Source organism: Neoarthrinium moseri (genome assembly GCF_022829205.1).
Source record: "Neoarthrinium moseri strain CBS 164.80 chromosome Unknown scaffold41_Wmoseri_CBS_16480, whole genome shotgun sequence".
Classification (NCBI taxonomy): domain Eukaryota; kingdom Fungi; phylum Ascomycota; class Sordariomycetes; order Amphisphaeriales; family Apiosporaceae; genus Neoarthrinium; species Neoarthrinium moseri.
Window position 1 is genome coordinate 347781 of NW_026055155.1, and position 16848 is coordinate 364628.

Consider the following 16848-nt stretch of genomic DNA (forward strand, 5'->3'; position numbering starts at 1 on the left):
TGCCTAGCTGATGTGATCCCGTATCACCTTGATCACTGCCCTGCTCAGTATCGACTTCTAGCAGCTATCAATCCAGATACATTAGCATGCGGATTGAAACGGTCAGTGGTTACTCTTGGCTGCAGCACTCGCATACTAACTAACAACGCACGTAAGATCACGAGACTCTCTCAGGCGCCATTATTTGCTTGGCATTGATCCCCCGAGCTTGTCTGTTATCAATAATCACGGAAGATACCAGCGTCTCGGCGAGTTGGCGGCGTGGAAAGGCTACAGCCACATATGTACAACCCTCCAATAGTGCAAGGCTGGGTTTTGACGATTTGCTGACCCTGACTAGTCGACGCCATCGCGTTGCAACGGAGCCGTCGAGTTCTGGAATGTACGTGTGCACAACGCAATCCCATGCAACCAACAACCCTACTTTCTGACGTGGTCAGCGTCTCTTTCATTTGGGTCGTCAAAGCCGCAACTTAAATTCACTGGGATCCCGCCGGGCTGCCACTGATCCCCTAGCGCGGCTCTCTATCTGACTTTGGTGATTCGTGTACTGAGTTCCACGAGCCGCCCGATTCATGTTACCGTGACGCGGCTTCAGTTATAGCGATTGCACCAAAGCTCCAGGTCGACAGTGGATAAATTTCGTCGGATTCCAGATAGCAGCCCTGTTTGATTTTCGGTCATATCCCATCTCATTCACCAAGATGTCCAGAGTTGAGCTGCAGACCTGGTGGCGGGCACAATTCACCCGGCCGGCATCAAAGCGCTCCTCTGCCGAAATATGCCCATGCGCGAGCTGTTTCAATGGTTTGGGACACCCAAAGGTGAGCAGTCTCATGGCACAAAACTGATATCTGCTAAACACTTTCATCAGAGGTCGACCGTAATGTCTTTCAGGCCGCGCTCCAAAGTGCCTGCTACTCGCCATCAACGCCGAAGCATGGAGTCAGACATCGTGCCACTCTGCTCTGCAGCACAACCAACCCCGCAAAGTAGCTACCAGATTTAGTATCGCTGGAAGGAGATGCGACGGCGTTTTGGGTTTCGTTCGGGTATTGGGTCATAGAGAGGAACCAGAGCAACATGTTGGTGTCCGGTGTTCAGGAGTCAGCTCGCCAGCCGTAATTTCTACTTTTGGCACTTAGAGAGGTTGAGATTTGGACCTCAGAAATACAGACCTGTGTTATTCTCAGACAATGCAAAGCTACTGCCGAGATCGAGCCCGCCGAGCCGGGCCAGCAGTAGGAGGTTGTAGCCGTGCTCCGGATTGCCCCACACCGGCCCTCATACGTAACGTCATCGGCGCACGGCTCAATCTTCTTCTGCCGTACATACAGAAATCCGAGTTTAGATCTGAGCAGAGTGGCTCCTGCTCTGGAACCATTCCCGGAGGTCGATCATATCGTTCATTTAGATCATTCCGCAAACGCTGTTTTTGCGTACACTTGCAGTCACTGAATTCGCCCATCAAGCGATATAACTGTCGTCGGATTTCCAGGCATCATTTCCAGGCATCGTCAGAGATCCGGCATTGATTTAGCAAAGCAGAACTCCCGGAAGATGGCGCCAAATGTAGACCCCGCCATCATCGAAGCGCTTGCTCTTGATCCGGCGGTAACGAAGATTAGATCTCATGGAGGCTCTGGTTTTGCATCAACGTTCAAGATCACGTCACAAGTTGATGGCCAGGACAGAAACTTCTTTGTGAAAACAGGCTCCGGGCCGGAGTCGGATCTGATGTTCAAGGGTACGGCTCAGATCTCTCAATGGCTTCGGGAATGACGGCTAAGACTGCGGCAGGCGAGCACGCGTCCCTCAACGCGATTCACAGTTCCGTACCGAATTTCTGCCCGAAGTCTCACGCCCATGGCTCCATGAGAGACTCTCGAGGCAAATTCTTCATGGTCACAGACTTCCTGGACCTTGGCTCATCAGCGCCCGGCGGGTCCGGCGACTCGTTGGCGAAAAAGCTGGCGAAGTTGCACACCACCCCAGCTCCCATTCCCGAAGGGTTCGATAAGCCAATGTTTGGATTCCCTGTCACCACTTGCTGTGGATCCACGCCTCAAGACAACTCGTGGAAGGACTCATGGGCGGACTTCTACGCCAACAACCGACTTCGCAGCATCTTAAATGCAGGCGTTAAGTCAAACGGGTCAGATGCAGAGCTTTCGAGTGCTGTCGAGAAGACGGCGAGTAAGGTGGTGCCACGCTTGCTTGGCGATGACCACCTGAAAGGCGTCACGCCTGTTGTGATCCATGGGGATCTATGGAGTGGAAATCAAGGGCGTGGGGTGATAGCAGGAAAGGGGGGTTCCGAAGAAGTGGTATACGACCCGTCTAGCGTGTACGGCCACTCAGAGTATGAGTTAGGTATTATGAGGATGTTTGGTGGTTTTGGAAGTAGCTTCTGGAAGGAGTACGAGATCTTGGTGCCCAAAGCCGAGCCTAAAGCTGAGTGGGATGACAGAGTTGCCCTCTATGAACTGTGAGTTATCTTCAAAGCAGCATGCCTAGGAGTTGTACTAACGCAACTGTAGTTATCATCACTTGAACCACTGGGCGATGTTTGGTGGTGGGTATCGTGGCGGAGCAATGTCTATCATGAAGAAGCTTATTTCGAAATATGGTTAAAACTCGCAGAGTGTATATATTCCATAGAATCAGTAGTGTCGCCAGTGAGGCACGGGATGATACTGCTTCTGAATATATGATATAACTTGGCCCTCAGTGAATGAACGACAGGCGTGACCAACTACCGGATGCGACTATTTGCCTCATATACCGAAGACCATTTGATTGCGTTTTATAGCCCGGCGAGACCGGACGCACTTTAGGCGGCTGAGGTGGCCGGTGACCGCCGCCGCTTCCGGCCGTTAGTGGATCCGGGATGCCTTGAATTTCCCGGTCACGCTAAGCGCCGGGTCCAACTTCAGCCGTGCTTGTCATTTTTCCACAGCTTCAGGCACAGCTTCAGGAAGACACTCATTCGAACGGCAAAAATAGTTGGCTCCACAACAGAGCCAAGCTGCGCCGCAAGTGACGACTCTGAATTAGAGAATGGGCGACAGGAAGGCCGTTATCGTGGGCATCAGCGGCGCGTCGTCAAGCGGGAAGACCACGCTTGCCCGCCTCCTCCGCGACATTCTCCCCAACACTTTCATCCTCCACGAAGATGACTTCTACAAAGCTGAGAGCGAGTATGTAGTGCGCCAGACGATTACTTGGCGACATCGCCGCTGACCGAAAACCCTTCAGGCTCCCGACCCGGGACGGGCTTCTAGACTGGGACTGTGCCGAGGCACTCTCGATTCCAGATATGACAAAAGCCCTAAGCCATATCCGTGGTAACGGGACTTTCCCAGTCAGTACCACGAGGACTCAATCCCGCACTGAGCATGGATGTAGCCCGGCAGCCATGCCAAAACCCCGAAAGGACAAGCTAACCGGACTAAACTCGCAGCCGTTCGTAGACTCCAAGGAGGATCAGAACTCCGTGGGCAAATGCCCTGTATCCGATGCCAAAATCGCGGCTATGAAAAGCAAAGTGGACGAATGGTTACAACCAGGGAGGAAAGGACACGAGATCCTGAAGGAAGGCGGCCTGAAGGTCTGCCTTCTGGACGGTTTCCTGCTCTATTCGAAGGACCTGCAGAGCGCTATGGACTTGCTGGATATCAAACTATTCCTTCTCGTCAGTCGAGCCAAAGCAACTCAGCGCAGGGAGGCAAGAGATGGCTACGTGACATTGGAAGGCTTTTGGGCGGACCCGCCGGGCTACGTGGATAAGATCGTGTGGCCAAACTACGCCGAATCCCACGCCTGGCTTTTCGAAGACGGTGATGTGGAAGGAACACTGAGTGAGCGCGCTTTGGCTGAGACGAAGATCTTGGCCCAGAAAGGGCTTGGATTAGACGTCGACATGGAGACAACTTTCGAGTGGACCGTGGACATGTTGATAGAACAGCTTGAAGCATTTTGGGAGCAGCGGCCAGCTGTTGATACATAGAGATGGTTGTCATAATCAAGTCTTCAGCAATCCTCTGCGAGAATCTGTAGTTTGGATGAGTGCCATAACTTCAACTTGCTGAACTGACTGTAACCTGTATTTGATTGAATATCTAATCCGTATAATGTAAGGTTCTCTTGAATAAGAGTAACCACGATGTATATACCTTGAAGAGTATATCTGGGTATGTCCAGCGGAAGTGCAACTTTTTACCCCTAATTCTTCAAGCTTGCCAGCTAGTGACATACTATCACTATGAAGGGAGTGGCTACTGGCTACTTGCCTGTCTCGGTGAGACGTCAGTAAGTCTGCCCTCCTGGCAATCGAGGCTGTGCTGACTCGTTGGTGTTCATTCCGAAATGGCCGCATGTGCTGCAGCCGTATGTATTGGCCAAACGTCTCCTGAACGGCTGGCCGACGGGTATGTGCGGCTGTCAGGTCATAGCTATTTCAAGGCCAGAGAATTCAGGTTTAACTTTAGCGAAGATGAAATAGTTCTCTTTCCATCACATCCCTGAACATATAGAAGGGAAAATTTTTACTTTGCCCACTTTTCTGTACGGCTTCCGTTGATATCAACATGCTTTTCGGTACAACACGCTGAGCCCTGGGCATGGGGAGAATCGGATTAACCCTGCTGCATAAAGCATACTCTGAAATGGGCTTGCAATGAGATGGTTCAGTAGCCTTTTTATGCCCTTAAATTGAAGCATACTAGTCGCTGGAGCAGAAATACATTTGAAAGTAGCTTTTTTGAGTTGCCCGTGGTATAACCAACTCATCAATATGGCACGATACTACGGTATCATGTAACGATGTCTGTACATCTATCTGTTCCTCTTGGCTTGGACCTCTTATCATGTTCTCCTCTTACCTTGACGGACTGGCAGTTTTCTTATGCCCTGCTGTTCAACCCCGGCATGGGATACTACGTTTCCAGAAATTATGTAACAGTCTGGGCGGCAACTGCACTAATAGTGATCACAGGTCTTGCGGGATTGGATTTCAGTGGGAAGTCAAGTGAACTACACGAGGCTCGATGAAAATAAACGCCTACTCTGGTTCTTTCTGTTTCTAGAGTGGCGATAGATCAAGAGACCTAAGCTTGGCCCAATAGCATATACAGGAGACGTGATCAGACCTTGGAAGGGTTACATCCATTGTTACCAGATGCATTTATTGCCTCTTCTGTCTGTGACTAACCTCGCTCATGCCGCGCGCCACGGACAAATTGCCTGAGTAGACAAAATAGACCAATCATAGTGGCGAAACCAATCTTGGATATATATATCAGTCATCGAGATGGTTACCTGAAGGAACCAATACCCGTTTTGTGACACGTAATTAAGCACCCGAAGGAGCATGCCGGACTCGCCCCTGACAGCGGTTGCGGACCGCAAAGGGACTATTGTGTGACCTGGGACAAGGCATCCGGTTCGGTGAGAGTATGTGAACAATCACCCGGGCCTGTATCGGACAAACTTTGGAGCTGGCAGCGTCGGCTTGTTGGGGGAATCCGCTTGCTCGCAGACTTCGACGACCCTTCTGGCCTCTTGCAGCTGGTCCAGATTGAGAAGCACGGGTGATTGCACGAAAGGCGGACAGATTACGCACACAGGTCCATGCTGAGCTGTGCCACCCTCATGCTGTTGAGGGCTATCATATCCCGACTTACAGGGCTGCCAGGATATATTGGGCTGGGGACTGGCTGACACTCGGCTCCGATTTTATTGATAGGTCCCTCTCAAATCATACCTTGCTTTCGAACGCCCATTGTCGAGGAGATACCTTGAGAGCTGCCACATTGCTGTGTAGGATCGGACTGCAGCCCGGCCGACACTTTGATGTTGAGGGATCGGCTTACCGTCGGGGGCTTTGTCCCCTGGTCTAGTCCCTCGTCAGCCCAGCGGCTCTGACTGTCGCATCTAGACCTAACCAATTGCCCATTGCAGTAATTCATCATATCCAGCCGAGCGCCACCTTGACATGGCCCGTGGAGGAGCCGACATCCAAAACAGACAAACACCAATCGTGTACTAACTGGCTTTGGTAAGACTGTCAGCATTCAAAGGACAGACCCAACGAGACGGCGCCTCATGCATCTTCATTCCGAAGCAGAATAGTGCGCGATCCTGTGAGAGGGACCGAAACGAGGCAACCGGGATCGAAGTGCAAGCCATCATCCAACAATCGCTGGACGTCTGGGCTGACACAAGCAAGGGTCTTCAAGAAGGACAGCCGCTTGTCTTTCGTGCTACCATTCCCCTGGGACGTTCTGCCTCCCAAAGCGCTGCAGGAGGCAGTGGCACAAGATGCGGGGTTAGCCAATAATGTTGGGTCTGAATACCTTGGCCTCATGTGGAAAATCCTTCGTGATGTGCTGGTGTTACCAGATAACGAGTGTCAAGCGCCACTGATGGTAGCGTGCTTGAGAGGGAAGAAGACAAAAAACAAAAGCGATGTACACGACCAGAATTGGCCTACACGTCCCTGCTTCCGCCACCACAAGTCTAGCCTTTCAGATCTGAAGCGAGAGGGTGTGATACTACTATTCTAACAGAAACCTTAATATGAAGCGTCTTCTGAGCAACTAGGGGCACTACCTCTTGCTGTTTCCATTCCAAGAGTTGCATGGTGTTGTCGGGTCTAAGTTGGGTCATGTGCACAAGAGCACGTCAACTTGCGTTATTCTACAGTGGCCATCCGCATCTATGAGTGCAGCAGCGCATGTTCTACTGGAGGGCTTGGAGTTACAAGCACGAATCACGGTCCTCGGTCTCAGATTGCGTGCAGCTCGGCCGACATTGTACATGCGCATGGGCTGTAAATGTCTGCATGCATACCTCATACCTACCTCCACACAGGCAATTGGGGGTTATCATGACGAACTATGTGAGGAATTACGACGACGCTCGAACCTGGCTTCTACGGCTGCAGTGTGACCCTGGTAGGATTTAGCTCAAGGCAAAGAGAAAACGTTGGCGATGGGGCGGATTCTCGCCCTGTCTGCTGATGCTGTGCAACATGACAGGTATCGTTTTTCTCCGAGGGGGGTGCCCGGCGAATGTTACCCTCTCAATGAGGTAAGGAGGTCGGGCCAGCTGCGTGTGGCGTAGAGGCGTCGTTGGCAGCGTGGCAGGCCCTTGGTCCGAAAAGCGACTCAAGCATACTGCAGATACTACTGTATTGTTCCAGTATGGTGGTACAACTTTAGTGCCATAGAAGCAGAAGCAAAAATTCGCGACACTGGGCTTGATTCATCTGGTGATGCCCCTATCAGAAGATTTCACGTGCTTGGCAACTGAAGACGGATGTTGTTTCAAGAGGAGACTTTGTCGCCCACGCATTGGTGGTGACGAATTCAATTCAAGGCACGTCCCCAATCCTTGGCAAACGTGGGCTGGCTGAGAAACTTGTGTGATCTGCCCCCATCTCTCACAAGCGAGGCCGATTTGTCCCAAGACAAGGCACATTCGGAGTCTCCGTCGTTCCAGCTCATTCCCATGTTCTGGAAACACATCTATCTATTTTCGAGGCAGCAAGAGGAAATTGTGCTCTTTGATTGCTAGCTTTACCAGTAGACGGAGGGGCGGTTATGATCACATTCCGGTACTTAAGTATTCCGATCCAGAAGATTGTGCAGTCACCCATGTGCTGCCTACTCTCCGAGAGAACCGGGCGACTCGAATCAACACCTGGGGTATCCTGACAGGCTAGGGTTGGGTGCTGTGGCCTTTTGAAAAAAGAAATACTCCGCATGCCACTAACTCAGTATAGTACTCCTACCAAGTAATCATAATGCGGGGGGTGAGATTAGCTGTTCATTCGTGAGCTACGGCTGGGCTAGTACCTGGCAGGCGCCAAGCGAAGTCATGATGAACGAGAGCAAAGGGGGCTTAGGTGTTAGCTTCAGCCAGACGACGATACTGACATCAACGATTCAATGTGCAGTTGAGATTCAACATGCACATCTGAGACAAGTCGGTGATATTTCTTCTTTTGTAGCCACGTGGACTCCACACCGGTTTTGCAAGATCTTTGCTTTTGCTACAGCGGACCTGTTTTCTCTCGACGAAGACATAGACCCTGGGCTGTATTGCCCGACTCCAAACTTTTCACCTGTTTTACACAGTAGACGGTTTATTGTCAACTATCAGCCTCTCCCGAAATAACGTGCTGGCCCGAGTGCCATGGAATTGGTTCCCACTGCGGATGATACAGTACTAGTGTTAGTGCTCGGCTGAATCGATCTGATATGGGGATATAGACCTGGTGTTAAGCCTGCAGGAACGTGGGGAAACTAACGTGCAGCTCAGCCTCTCATGAGTTGCTCCAAACGGTGGGCCTAACCAGACGGCACGCCTATTGGTTTTCGTACTCGCTTCGCCGATATGCAAGCTGCAGGACCCATTGTAAGCGCGCATGATAATCCCTGGAGCTGCCAGGCCTCGCTTCCAAATTCATGCCAGGGTCCGTCAAGCAAACACCATGAGAGCATCGTGTCTGAGTTTCAAGCTCGGGAATCCATACCGGTCTTGACTGTTCCGAAGACTGAGCCTCTTTGTTCCAAGGCACGCTCAGTCTGTTGCTTCCAAGACTCTCGGAGCGGGCCCATGATAAGCTAACACCATGCCCGATGACTCGGATAAGCAATCTCAATAGGTACATGTTCGACCGTCCGCTAGGTATTTCTTGGGATGATGACTTGGGAGTGATCAACGACAAGGGAGCGCAAGAAGCTAGCGCTGCCGGTACGGCAACTCACAAAGACCAAGTGGTTGCGCACGAACGTCAAGACTGCAACTGTAAGAAATTGGTGCCCTCATGTGACTCCCTCTAGATGCGCGATGGCGGCGCAAATGGAAACCCATCAGTACTGATCATATCACATCTACAGTAACAAAAACCTCTAGTAAGCAGCCGGACTCGCTTCGGAAAGTAAACCCCCAAATTGACACAGGCTGGACGTTGCAACGGCATATCCGTGATTCATATCTGTACCCCAAGCTTCCATGTGTTTTGGGTACTCCCTCAGGAGCACATCAATCCAACCAGGATATGAGCGCTTAGAGTATTATCGAAACGGCGGGTCTATCGCTACTCCCTTGATAGACGATGGTTGAGTTTCTGCATATCTTTTCCACACAGAAGTCGGCCTCCAAGCCCAGCCGACGTCTATCAAACGCAAATGGGCTCTGGGAATATCTCTTAATCTGATGCTCACGATAAGTGCGTGCATCGCGGACTTTGGCCAATCAGAGGAGTCACCGATGCCATCGTGCTGTCCGTAAAGTCGAATGTTTAGCTCCATGGCCGTGCACTGTTTGCGCTTGGCTTGTTGACGATGCAGATCCTCACGGACCCGAAGATATGAGCACTTTACTGTATGAACCGAGCTGACGGTCCCTATCTCTCGGCCTGGCGCCCACTCCTTCGGAAAGACTTCTCAGTTTGCGTACGGAGTACCTCAGCCTCAGATTACTGTGGGTATTGTGTCGTATACCTAGCGGCTCAAGAGCGCGAAGGAGCCAGGTTGCAACGAATGGTGGTGGAACCATCACCGTTCAGGGCTGAGAGCGTGTCAGACGCTCCCCCCTTCCCCAGCTGGATGCGCAATCGTGAGTCCTCAAGGCCCTCGGCACACTCAGCGCTGAGGTGCTATCAGCTGAGAAGCACGTCTCCGAACTAGTGGATCTAGTTGCGCGTTAGCTTGCAAAAGGGATGGACCCTGTAGATAGCGAGCCAACAGCTCCACAAAGATGCGCGTAACCGTAGCGAGCCGTTCCCGAGGTTCTCTAGTTGGGACCACTGACCATAGCGCCGGGCCTAGTAGACAAACGTCTGGGTCAAGAGGACTCAAGTGGGAAAATAGTCGCGATTCAACTCGAGAGAAGGGTGTGCGAATTCCCAATCCATGATGGTTCTCCATGCCAGTCTTGCCTATTTCATCGAATGGTCAGCCTTATGTGGTGATGGGGTTAGTGGCCAGGATTAATTAGTAAAAGGCGTTGAATGGTACAACCGAAATATCCGAGGGCATGATATGACTGCTCACATTTGCTCGCACACTTTCGCAACCAATATTGGTTCACATCGTATGTTCCGTATACTTTGAAATCTACCGACTTGAGCCGTAAAGAGCGTCCGAGGTAGAGCATATACTGGTTGATAGGGATTCTACGGAAAAGCGCAACCGATATCTTACGAGCATGTTGGGGCGCGGCCAGGTGGGGGAAACTTTCTGTGTTTCATTAATTAACCTTGTTGATCTTGCCATGGATCGTGAACTGCCAAAATCTGTAGCTAGACTCTTCGAGCTTGCTTTCTGACCAGACACGGTCCACACCATGATAACGTGCCTGTTAGATTAGCCCCGTGTCGTCCATGACGGTCGTTAGCTTCGTCATACTACAGTTGACACTGCCACAAAGATAGAGTTGTACGCAGATCAGAACAGCACCCTTCAGGAATGGTGCAGTTCATAAGAGTCAAACAGAGTAACTGCATGGCTGTTTAAAGATCGCATGGATGGGTCGAATTACAGTAGTAGCGTGGATCTACTGCGATAAGGGACTTGCCGGTGGGTCTCCTGCAAACACTATTACTGAATAGTGTGCCTGCTGATGACGAGTAAACGTAGGCGCCCAAGCCTCAACTGTACACTAACCATGTGATGACTAGTCCGCAACCGTCTAAGTTGTGACAACATGAGACATCTTCGGTATAGGCAATTGAAGATCCACTAAGTCGAGCCAATGTGATCATTCCCATCACGCGGCCAACATACACAGCCTTTGAAATGTAGGTACGTATTGCTTGGATGAATGTCGAGAATCCTCCCCGCCACGAGGCATCCTTAAACTGGGAGGCATCTTGCGCCTTATAGGCTGGAGGGCACAGTACCCAATCTACATACTACGGGGTGCCTTTAGGAACCTACCCACAAACCAATCAAGGCGCCCCTCCCGCCTTCGCCATACAGCAGTGATAGCAGTTGTGTGAACCACATTGCTATAATGACGGAGGATATCTAGGCCGTGGCCCTTGCATTCCATTAGACTTTAGGGTTTCATCAGTTTTCTTAGATGCCAAGTCGATTGGGCAAGCCCGACCCGCCACTACCGTGAAAGAAGAGAAGCGCCAAACACGGAGAAAGACCAGTTCAAGAAGTCTAGTGTCTTGGTAACGCAAGATAGCGTAATGAACGCCTTGCCGGCATTTCTGTGTGCCATAGTCCGTGAGAGAATCGAATTCGGCATATCTGGGAAGCCAGACGCAGTACCCAAAAGAGCATGTGCCGGCACAGAGCTCAAACATGCTCTATTCCCGAAGACTGGGCCGAAGTGGCAGCCAGCTTTCGTCACAAAATATCATTGACAATTAGTGTGTCATGCAGCTGCTTCATGGCAGGCTGATCATCGTGGGCATACCTATATGGGACTCTTGATAACGTCTCTGTTGTGGGACCCGTAGCAAGGCTGCCTCCCATTTGGCCCCCAGTAAAAGTGGCCACACTTTACGCCCGGTGATAGACCCGGTGCGGCCTGTCCCTCAGGCTAGAGGGAAAGCTGGAGAAGTGCAACAACATGCGCAGACTAGAATCTTGAGGAGCCTTGGGAGCACATCGGCAGACGCATGGTGGGTGGCAAGATGAAGGCGCAGAAGTGTGGCAGACCTTGGCGGAAACCAGAGCCCATGGCACGATGATCCCGGCCATGCACCTGGATCCCAAGCCATTCTCGCAGTATCTCGTGGAGTATCATGCGGAGCGTCGCCCTCCCCCGCTTGGAGTTGCAGCTGCTTTGCCACTAAGTCGTTTCTGCTAGAGCCCGCAGCCGCGCTAGGCTGTCTCGGGCCTAGCTCTGGAGAATCTTCCGCTCGCTTGTAACCGGAACCCTCCAACGATCCTGGGGCGAGCGATCTTCTCCAGCATTGCCCTCCAGAGTTCCTGTCTGCCTGCACCCTGTAGGCCGAATGCCCACTGTCAGATGTCGGCATTCGCGTCGCTGTCGCGGATGACCAAGTTGCTGTCTCAGGATTTGGATGACTTCCTCAACTCAGCCCTCATTTGCAGTCATCAGGGGTGGCCACGAATGACGACCAGCCGCGACGGCACCAGCAGAGCCTGTCGCTAGCGCACCGCAGGCAAGGTGTGCCTCATGCTCTGCTATTGGATCACCGGGTCATCAGAATAACCCTTTCGGGAAATCCGTGAGGGAGAGGTTAGACTTGCCCACCACTCCATCGTCGACCGTGAACGGCCGACCAGTCGCTGCCAGGTACCTGTCCTCAGAACGAGCTAGGCAATGCCCCCAGCCCGAATAGGACCAGCCGAATCCTGCCCCCGGAGCAGTTCGCAGGAGGTCTCTGGACTCTGGAGCACGCCTGATAGGGGACTGCAAAATGGCAAACAGGTCCCGCTATCTGAACCGTAGCCCCATCGTGACGCTTCCAGCACTCCGGCAAGCTCATGATTACAAATGATACCTGGCGTCCAGGACGTCCCGGCTGCTCGCAAGCAGAGTTTATAGACAGCTGCACTATTCCGGCCAGAATCCCACGGATAAGGGCTATTTCCACACACCCCAGATCAATTCTACGAATGCGACGCATACATAGTAGACAACCTCGTGAAATTGCCAGCCTAAGACTGAGTCTTGTAGGGCCAATGAGAGTGCAGAGCCGATGCTGCACCTCCATCTGCAGGCCAAATTGCAGTGCTCTAGCCTCTGGAACAGGCTCTTGTATGGTCAGAGAAACAGCTCCCGTATGTTTCTGGCACTATGGGCGCTCTCGGGAGTGGGAGACTGGTCGCATGAGCATGGAGCGACAATACGCCATCTGGACTGCTTTGTGTTACACTGCGTGTGAAGCTTGAACGCACCAAGTTTCTGCTTTCCGGGGTCCAGTCTGCCCGTAGGCCGATCAGCTCATGATAGTGCTCGTTGTCCACTTCCACGTCGCTGCGGCACTCGAGAGTTATCTTGCTGCAAGCAGCCCCCCACGGGCCCACAGGAGTTTCCCGTGCCAGGTAGCTTCTCAAGTGGAGGAAGCCATACCAAGAGAGCGTTATCAACGTAGCTAGCAGCTCGTCAATCTTGGGACGGACGTAGACTCTGCTCTGCCACCGGTATACCCTCCAAGAGCAGTCCCATGAGGACGCTGGCAGGCGCTGGTGTATGAAGGACAAGCGGCCATGAGGCCACCTCGAGGCGCCGCAGCTCGGCATCGATTCACAGGACCACACAATGCTCGCTGTCTCGCGGCGTACCAGATTGGCCGGCTGTAGTCTTGGCAACTTAATCTGCCTCCATTCATCCCTTGCCAGCTAAAACACTTTCATCATGCCCCACCCCCAGCACGCATGCGATATGAAGACCCCCCTAGTGTTGTCCAGACACCTTTCGCCCCTCAGCCCCCGGGACATCCAGCGAAGACGACAGAAAAATTTTCTAGACAGGGGGGTACGGTTACTTTGCAGCTAGAGTCGTACACACCCTCGATGACGGCGCTAAGGGAACCGGCCAAGGAAGCTAAAGTATTATGCAGAAGACCCCTCAGGAGTTCCACCCAAGTGCCCCCCGACAGGCACCTGTGTAGTCACACTCCCACACACGGTTTCACTCCCCCCACTGGCTGTAGGATGATTGTCTGCCCACAGCCCATGTCCGGCGACTGCCTGACTGCCTTGGAGCAGGGGTGGAGACACTCCACCCTCTAGCAGCCCCATGCCGCTTGGTCATTGAACGCCCAGAGCACACCATTCTCAGAGGACGACGCATTTTTCGCTCCAAGATCAAGGAACGAAGTACCCTCCCGCCTGGGGAAGCCTGGCAAGGTACACTGCAGCCCACCACTGGCCCAGGTCCCATCCAAAGTAGCCCAGTACCTCCCGCTTGCTCATACATATGAACCTCCTCGTCCTCCTCCACCTTCGTCGACGTTATTCAACTCTTACAGACAACTCGAGTACTCTTCCATTCTTACACGATACTGCCTCTCCCCAACAGTGCAGTGCACCCCTGGTACATTTGCTCTCGAGTTACTATCAATCGACAACCCCCACGCAACCACCGCTCTTGAATGTCGACCTTCTTGTTCGCCGCTGCGGACTCTATCTGATCAAGCTCTACCACCAAGCTTCGGCACTCCTGCCATTTCTCCATATCAGATTCCAGGGCTCGCAAGTCGACGACGATTGTCGAGCCGCTCTTCAACATGTCTTACAACACCTCTTGGGACCACCAGTACTGCCTGTCCTGTGACCGGCAGACGGACGGTGCTACGTACTGCTCGGAATCATGCAGACTTTCGGATTTCGACAAATCCTCCACAACCTGCAGCACACCAATCAGTTCACCTGGCCTGACGGGTTCCAACTTCAGCTGGACAAGCCCGAGGCCACAGACCAAGTTCTACTTGTCTCCAGCATATGACTTCAGCAACGCCCAGCCGTACGGGTCGACCCCTCAACCACAGCCCCTGTTCCGCCGCCACGAGTCATTACCGTCTGTCGGCCAGCTCACCCCTTCGAGTTCATACAGCAGCTTGAGCTCTATGCAGAGCACATCATCTAGGGGTGGTGGTGAAGGTCGACAATTATCCGACAAGGCCAAGAAGCAACTCAGAGACTACGCCAGCTCGTTCAACATCCAGCGCCGTCGATCATGCTAAGCTTGTACATGCTGTGTACAGATAACGAATTGTTTCCCCTATGTTACTCGATATACCCCCAAGAACGAATCTCAACTACTTCTTTTATTCACACGGCGTACCAACAACACCTCATTCATCTCTACTTTGTCTCACACCACGGCTTTGGATACGGCAGATCATCACACGAAATTTCCCTTGTACAAAAAGCATATATCGGAGCTCAGCATTAGAAAAGTTATTTGGCTGGATTGGCCGGATTGGACTGGTTTCTATTTCACTCGACTCTGCCCGAAGTCAGAAGGCGCACTACGGATTGGTGGCCACGGCGGACCACCTGGTTGTACTACGATACATCAGGAGATATCATTGTGTTTCTACATGGCGTACACCTGGAATGGGTTTCCAGGGCAAGGGGGCTGTTGACATCACGAGCCCCAGCTGGCCATGAGGCGGCTACAGAAATCGTCCCAGCCGACGAAGGCATTTTCTTGGCCCAGATAGTCGTCATGGTGGCGGCTACTCGGGGACTTCAAACATTCGAGCAATGAATCACGGGATTCTATAAGACTCGATTGCGAAATTGGCACTTAGAATTAGGAATAAAGTCTAGCAACTGCAACAGTTTGCTGTCGACTACGAATAAAGTCACAAACCATTGAAGACTTACTACTACTTTCGTCCATTGCGTGCTACTACCGATCCAAAGACGCAACATCACCTCATGCTATGGTCTGCGTTTCCACGATGACTCAAGATCGTGACTAGCCGCCCCGATCGGCAGCCTGTCCCACAAATGACTCCAAGTTAGATGGCACGTCAAAATGCTCCCCAGATGATCCCAACTAACTTAGCCCTGGTCAAGGAGTAACTACTTTGTGGGGGGTTTACAGCGCAGCACCTGAGCAGTGGATCACGGCGGCTGGTTACGCTGTCAACTAGTAGCATGAGCGAGGCTCAATAGCTCCAAGCCAGCGCCAGTTTCCCCAGAACTAAAGCACTGATGAGACAAACCAGTTCTATCCGACATCCGGGTCCCGTGCCTGAGAAAAAAGCAAGACGCCTCGGCTAACAGTGCAGTTTTGCGTATTTGCGTCTATCAGGGGGGCAATGCACATCACTGTTCAACGTTTGTAACCGACAGGCTACCTGCTGGCCGAAGCCAGGAACGCGAACTATATGTTACCAAGAATTATGTTGTCTTCTATTACATAAAACACCCAGAGCTTCCGTGATATCCTTTAGCGGAAACCTTCTGAGCTGGACGATCGCAGAGATCCATGACCGCCGATGACGGCTCTTTGTTGACTCCAGAGCCTCAATTACTTTGGCGCTAACTCTGTCGTCCGCCTCGATGGGGAGGCACAAACATGGCCCCCGGGTGCCGAAGTCCGCACGGGCTGATCAAAGCTAGCCAACTCACCCGCCTTTGGTTTGTGCAGAAAGGCGAAACGAGCGTGCGAGTGGCCAAGTGGAATTCCAGCCTTGGACGTGTGCTGTATCTTCCCAATTTACCTGGCGAGCGCTGAAGAGCGCCAACGAGGACTAGCGAAGCGAGCGAGCACACCCCGCCCGCAGAGTCTCACAGTCCAGCCGCTTCCAAGGGAATTCAGGCAATTGCGGTAAAGTGGGTGGATGCTGTGCGACGCCATGATGACTGCGGCGACATGCCATTTGCCAGCAAGTCACAGTGAACATGCCGACTGGCCTACGTAGAATGTGCCTTTGGAGCGATTTCGGTGAGCTCGTTCCAATCCAAGATTCTCTACTGTTGAGGCTGATCAGCCAAGCAGGCGTAGCCGACCAGAAGTCAATAAGGCTCGGGACCTGGAAGGGTCCTTGCAAGGGCTGAGCTTATGGTGGTGAATGGGAGCCCGCTGAGAGAAAAAATTTTCTCCTTCAGCTGGCTCCTTTTTGAGTTCCGTGAACCTTCGAGACAAGTCGGATGTTCCTGCTGAGCTACGATTGACACCACATCGCTCAATTCGATCAATGCTATGCAAGGTCCGAGAAAATTTGCTGGGCCTCGATTGCCATGGCCCCAAGCCCAACACCCCTTGCTGCGCTGGCATCTCCGGGGCGCGCGCTTCGGCCACGGCGGTAGCCCCCAATCCGTACGAGCGTATAAGATTTGTATCTTTTTTTATTCCGCAGTTTTCCAGCGCTCGTCTAATCACTCAGCATGT

At 52.3% G+C, this 16848-nt stretch overlaps 3 protein-coding genes across 3 annotated transcripts; all 3 read left to right on the forward strand.

Annotated features, from left to right (window-relative positions):
- Positions 1–1560: 1560 nt before the first annotated feature.
- Positions 1561–2634, forward strand: JN550_009278 (uncharacterized protein; the record flags this gene model as incomplete). The annotated part of the gene is made up of 3 exons (XM_049321333.1): positions 1561–1747; positions 1801–2488; positions 2541–2634. 3 exons carry the CDS (start codon positions 1561–1563, stop codon positions 2632–2634), a joined length of 969 nt encoding a protein of 322 aa, XP_049168854.1.
- A 426-nt stretch (positions 2635–3060) lies between these two features.
- On the forward strand, positions 3061–4009 carry JN550_009279 (uncharacterized protein; the record flags this gene model as incomplete). The annotated part of the gene is made up of 3 exons (XM_049321334.1): positions 3061–3200; positions 3259–3364; positions 3464–4009. 3 exons carry the CDS (start codon positions 3061–3063, stop codon positions 4007–4009), a joined length of 792 nt encoding a protein of 263 aa, XP_049168855.1.
- Positions 4010–14227: 10218 nt separating this feature from the next.
- Positions 14228–14683, forward strand: JN550_009280 (uncharacterized protein; the record flags this gene model as incomplete). Its single annotated transcript, XM_049321335.1, has 1 exon — positions 14228–14683. One exon carries the CDS (start codon positions 14228–14230, stop codon positions 14681–14683), a length of 456 nt encoding a protein of 151 aa, XP_049168856.1.
- Between the last annotated feature and the right edge of the window lie 2165 nt (positions 14684–16848).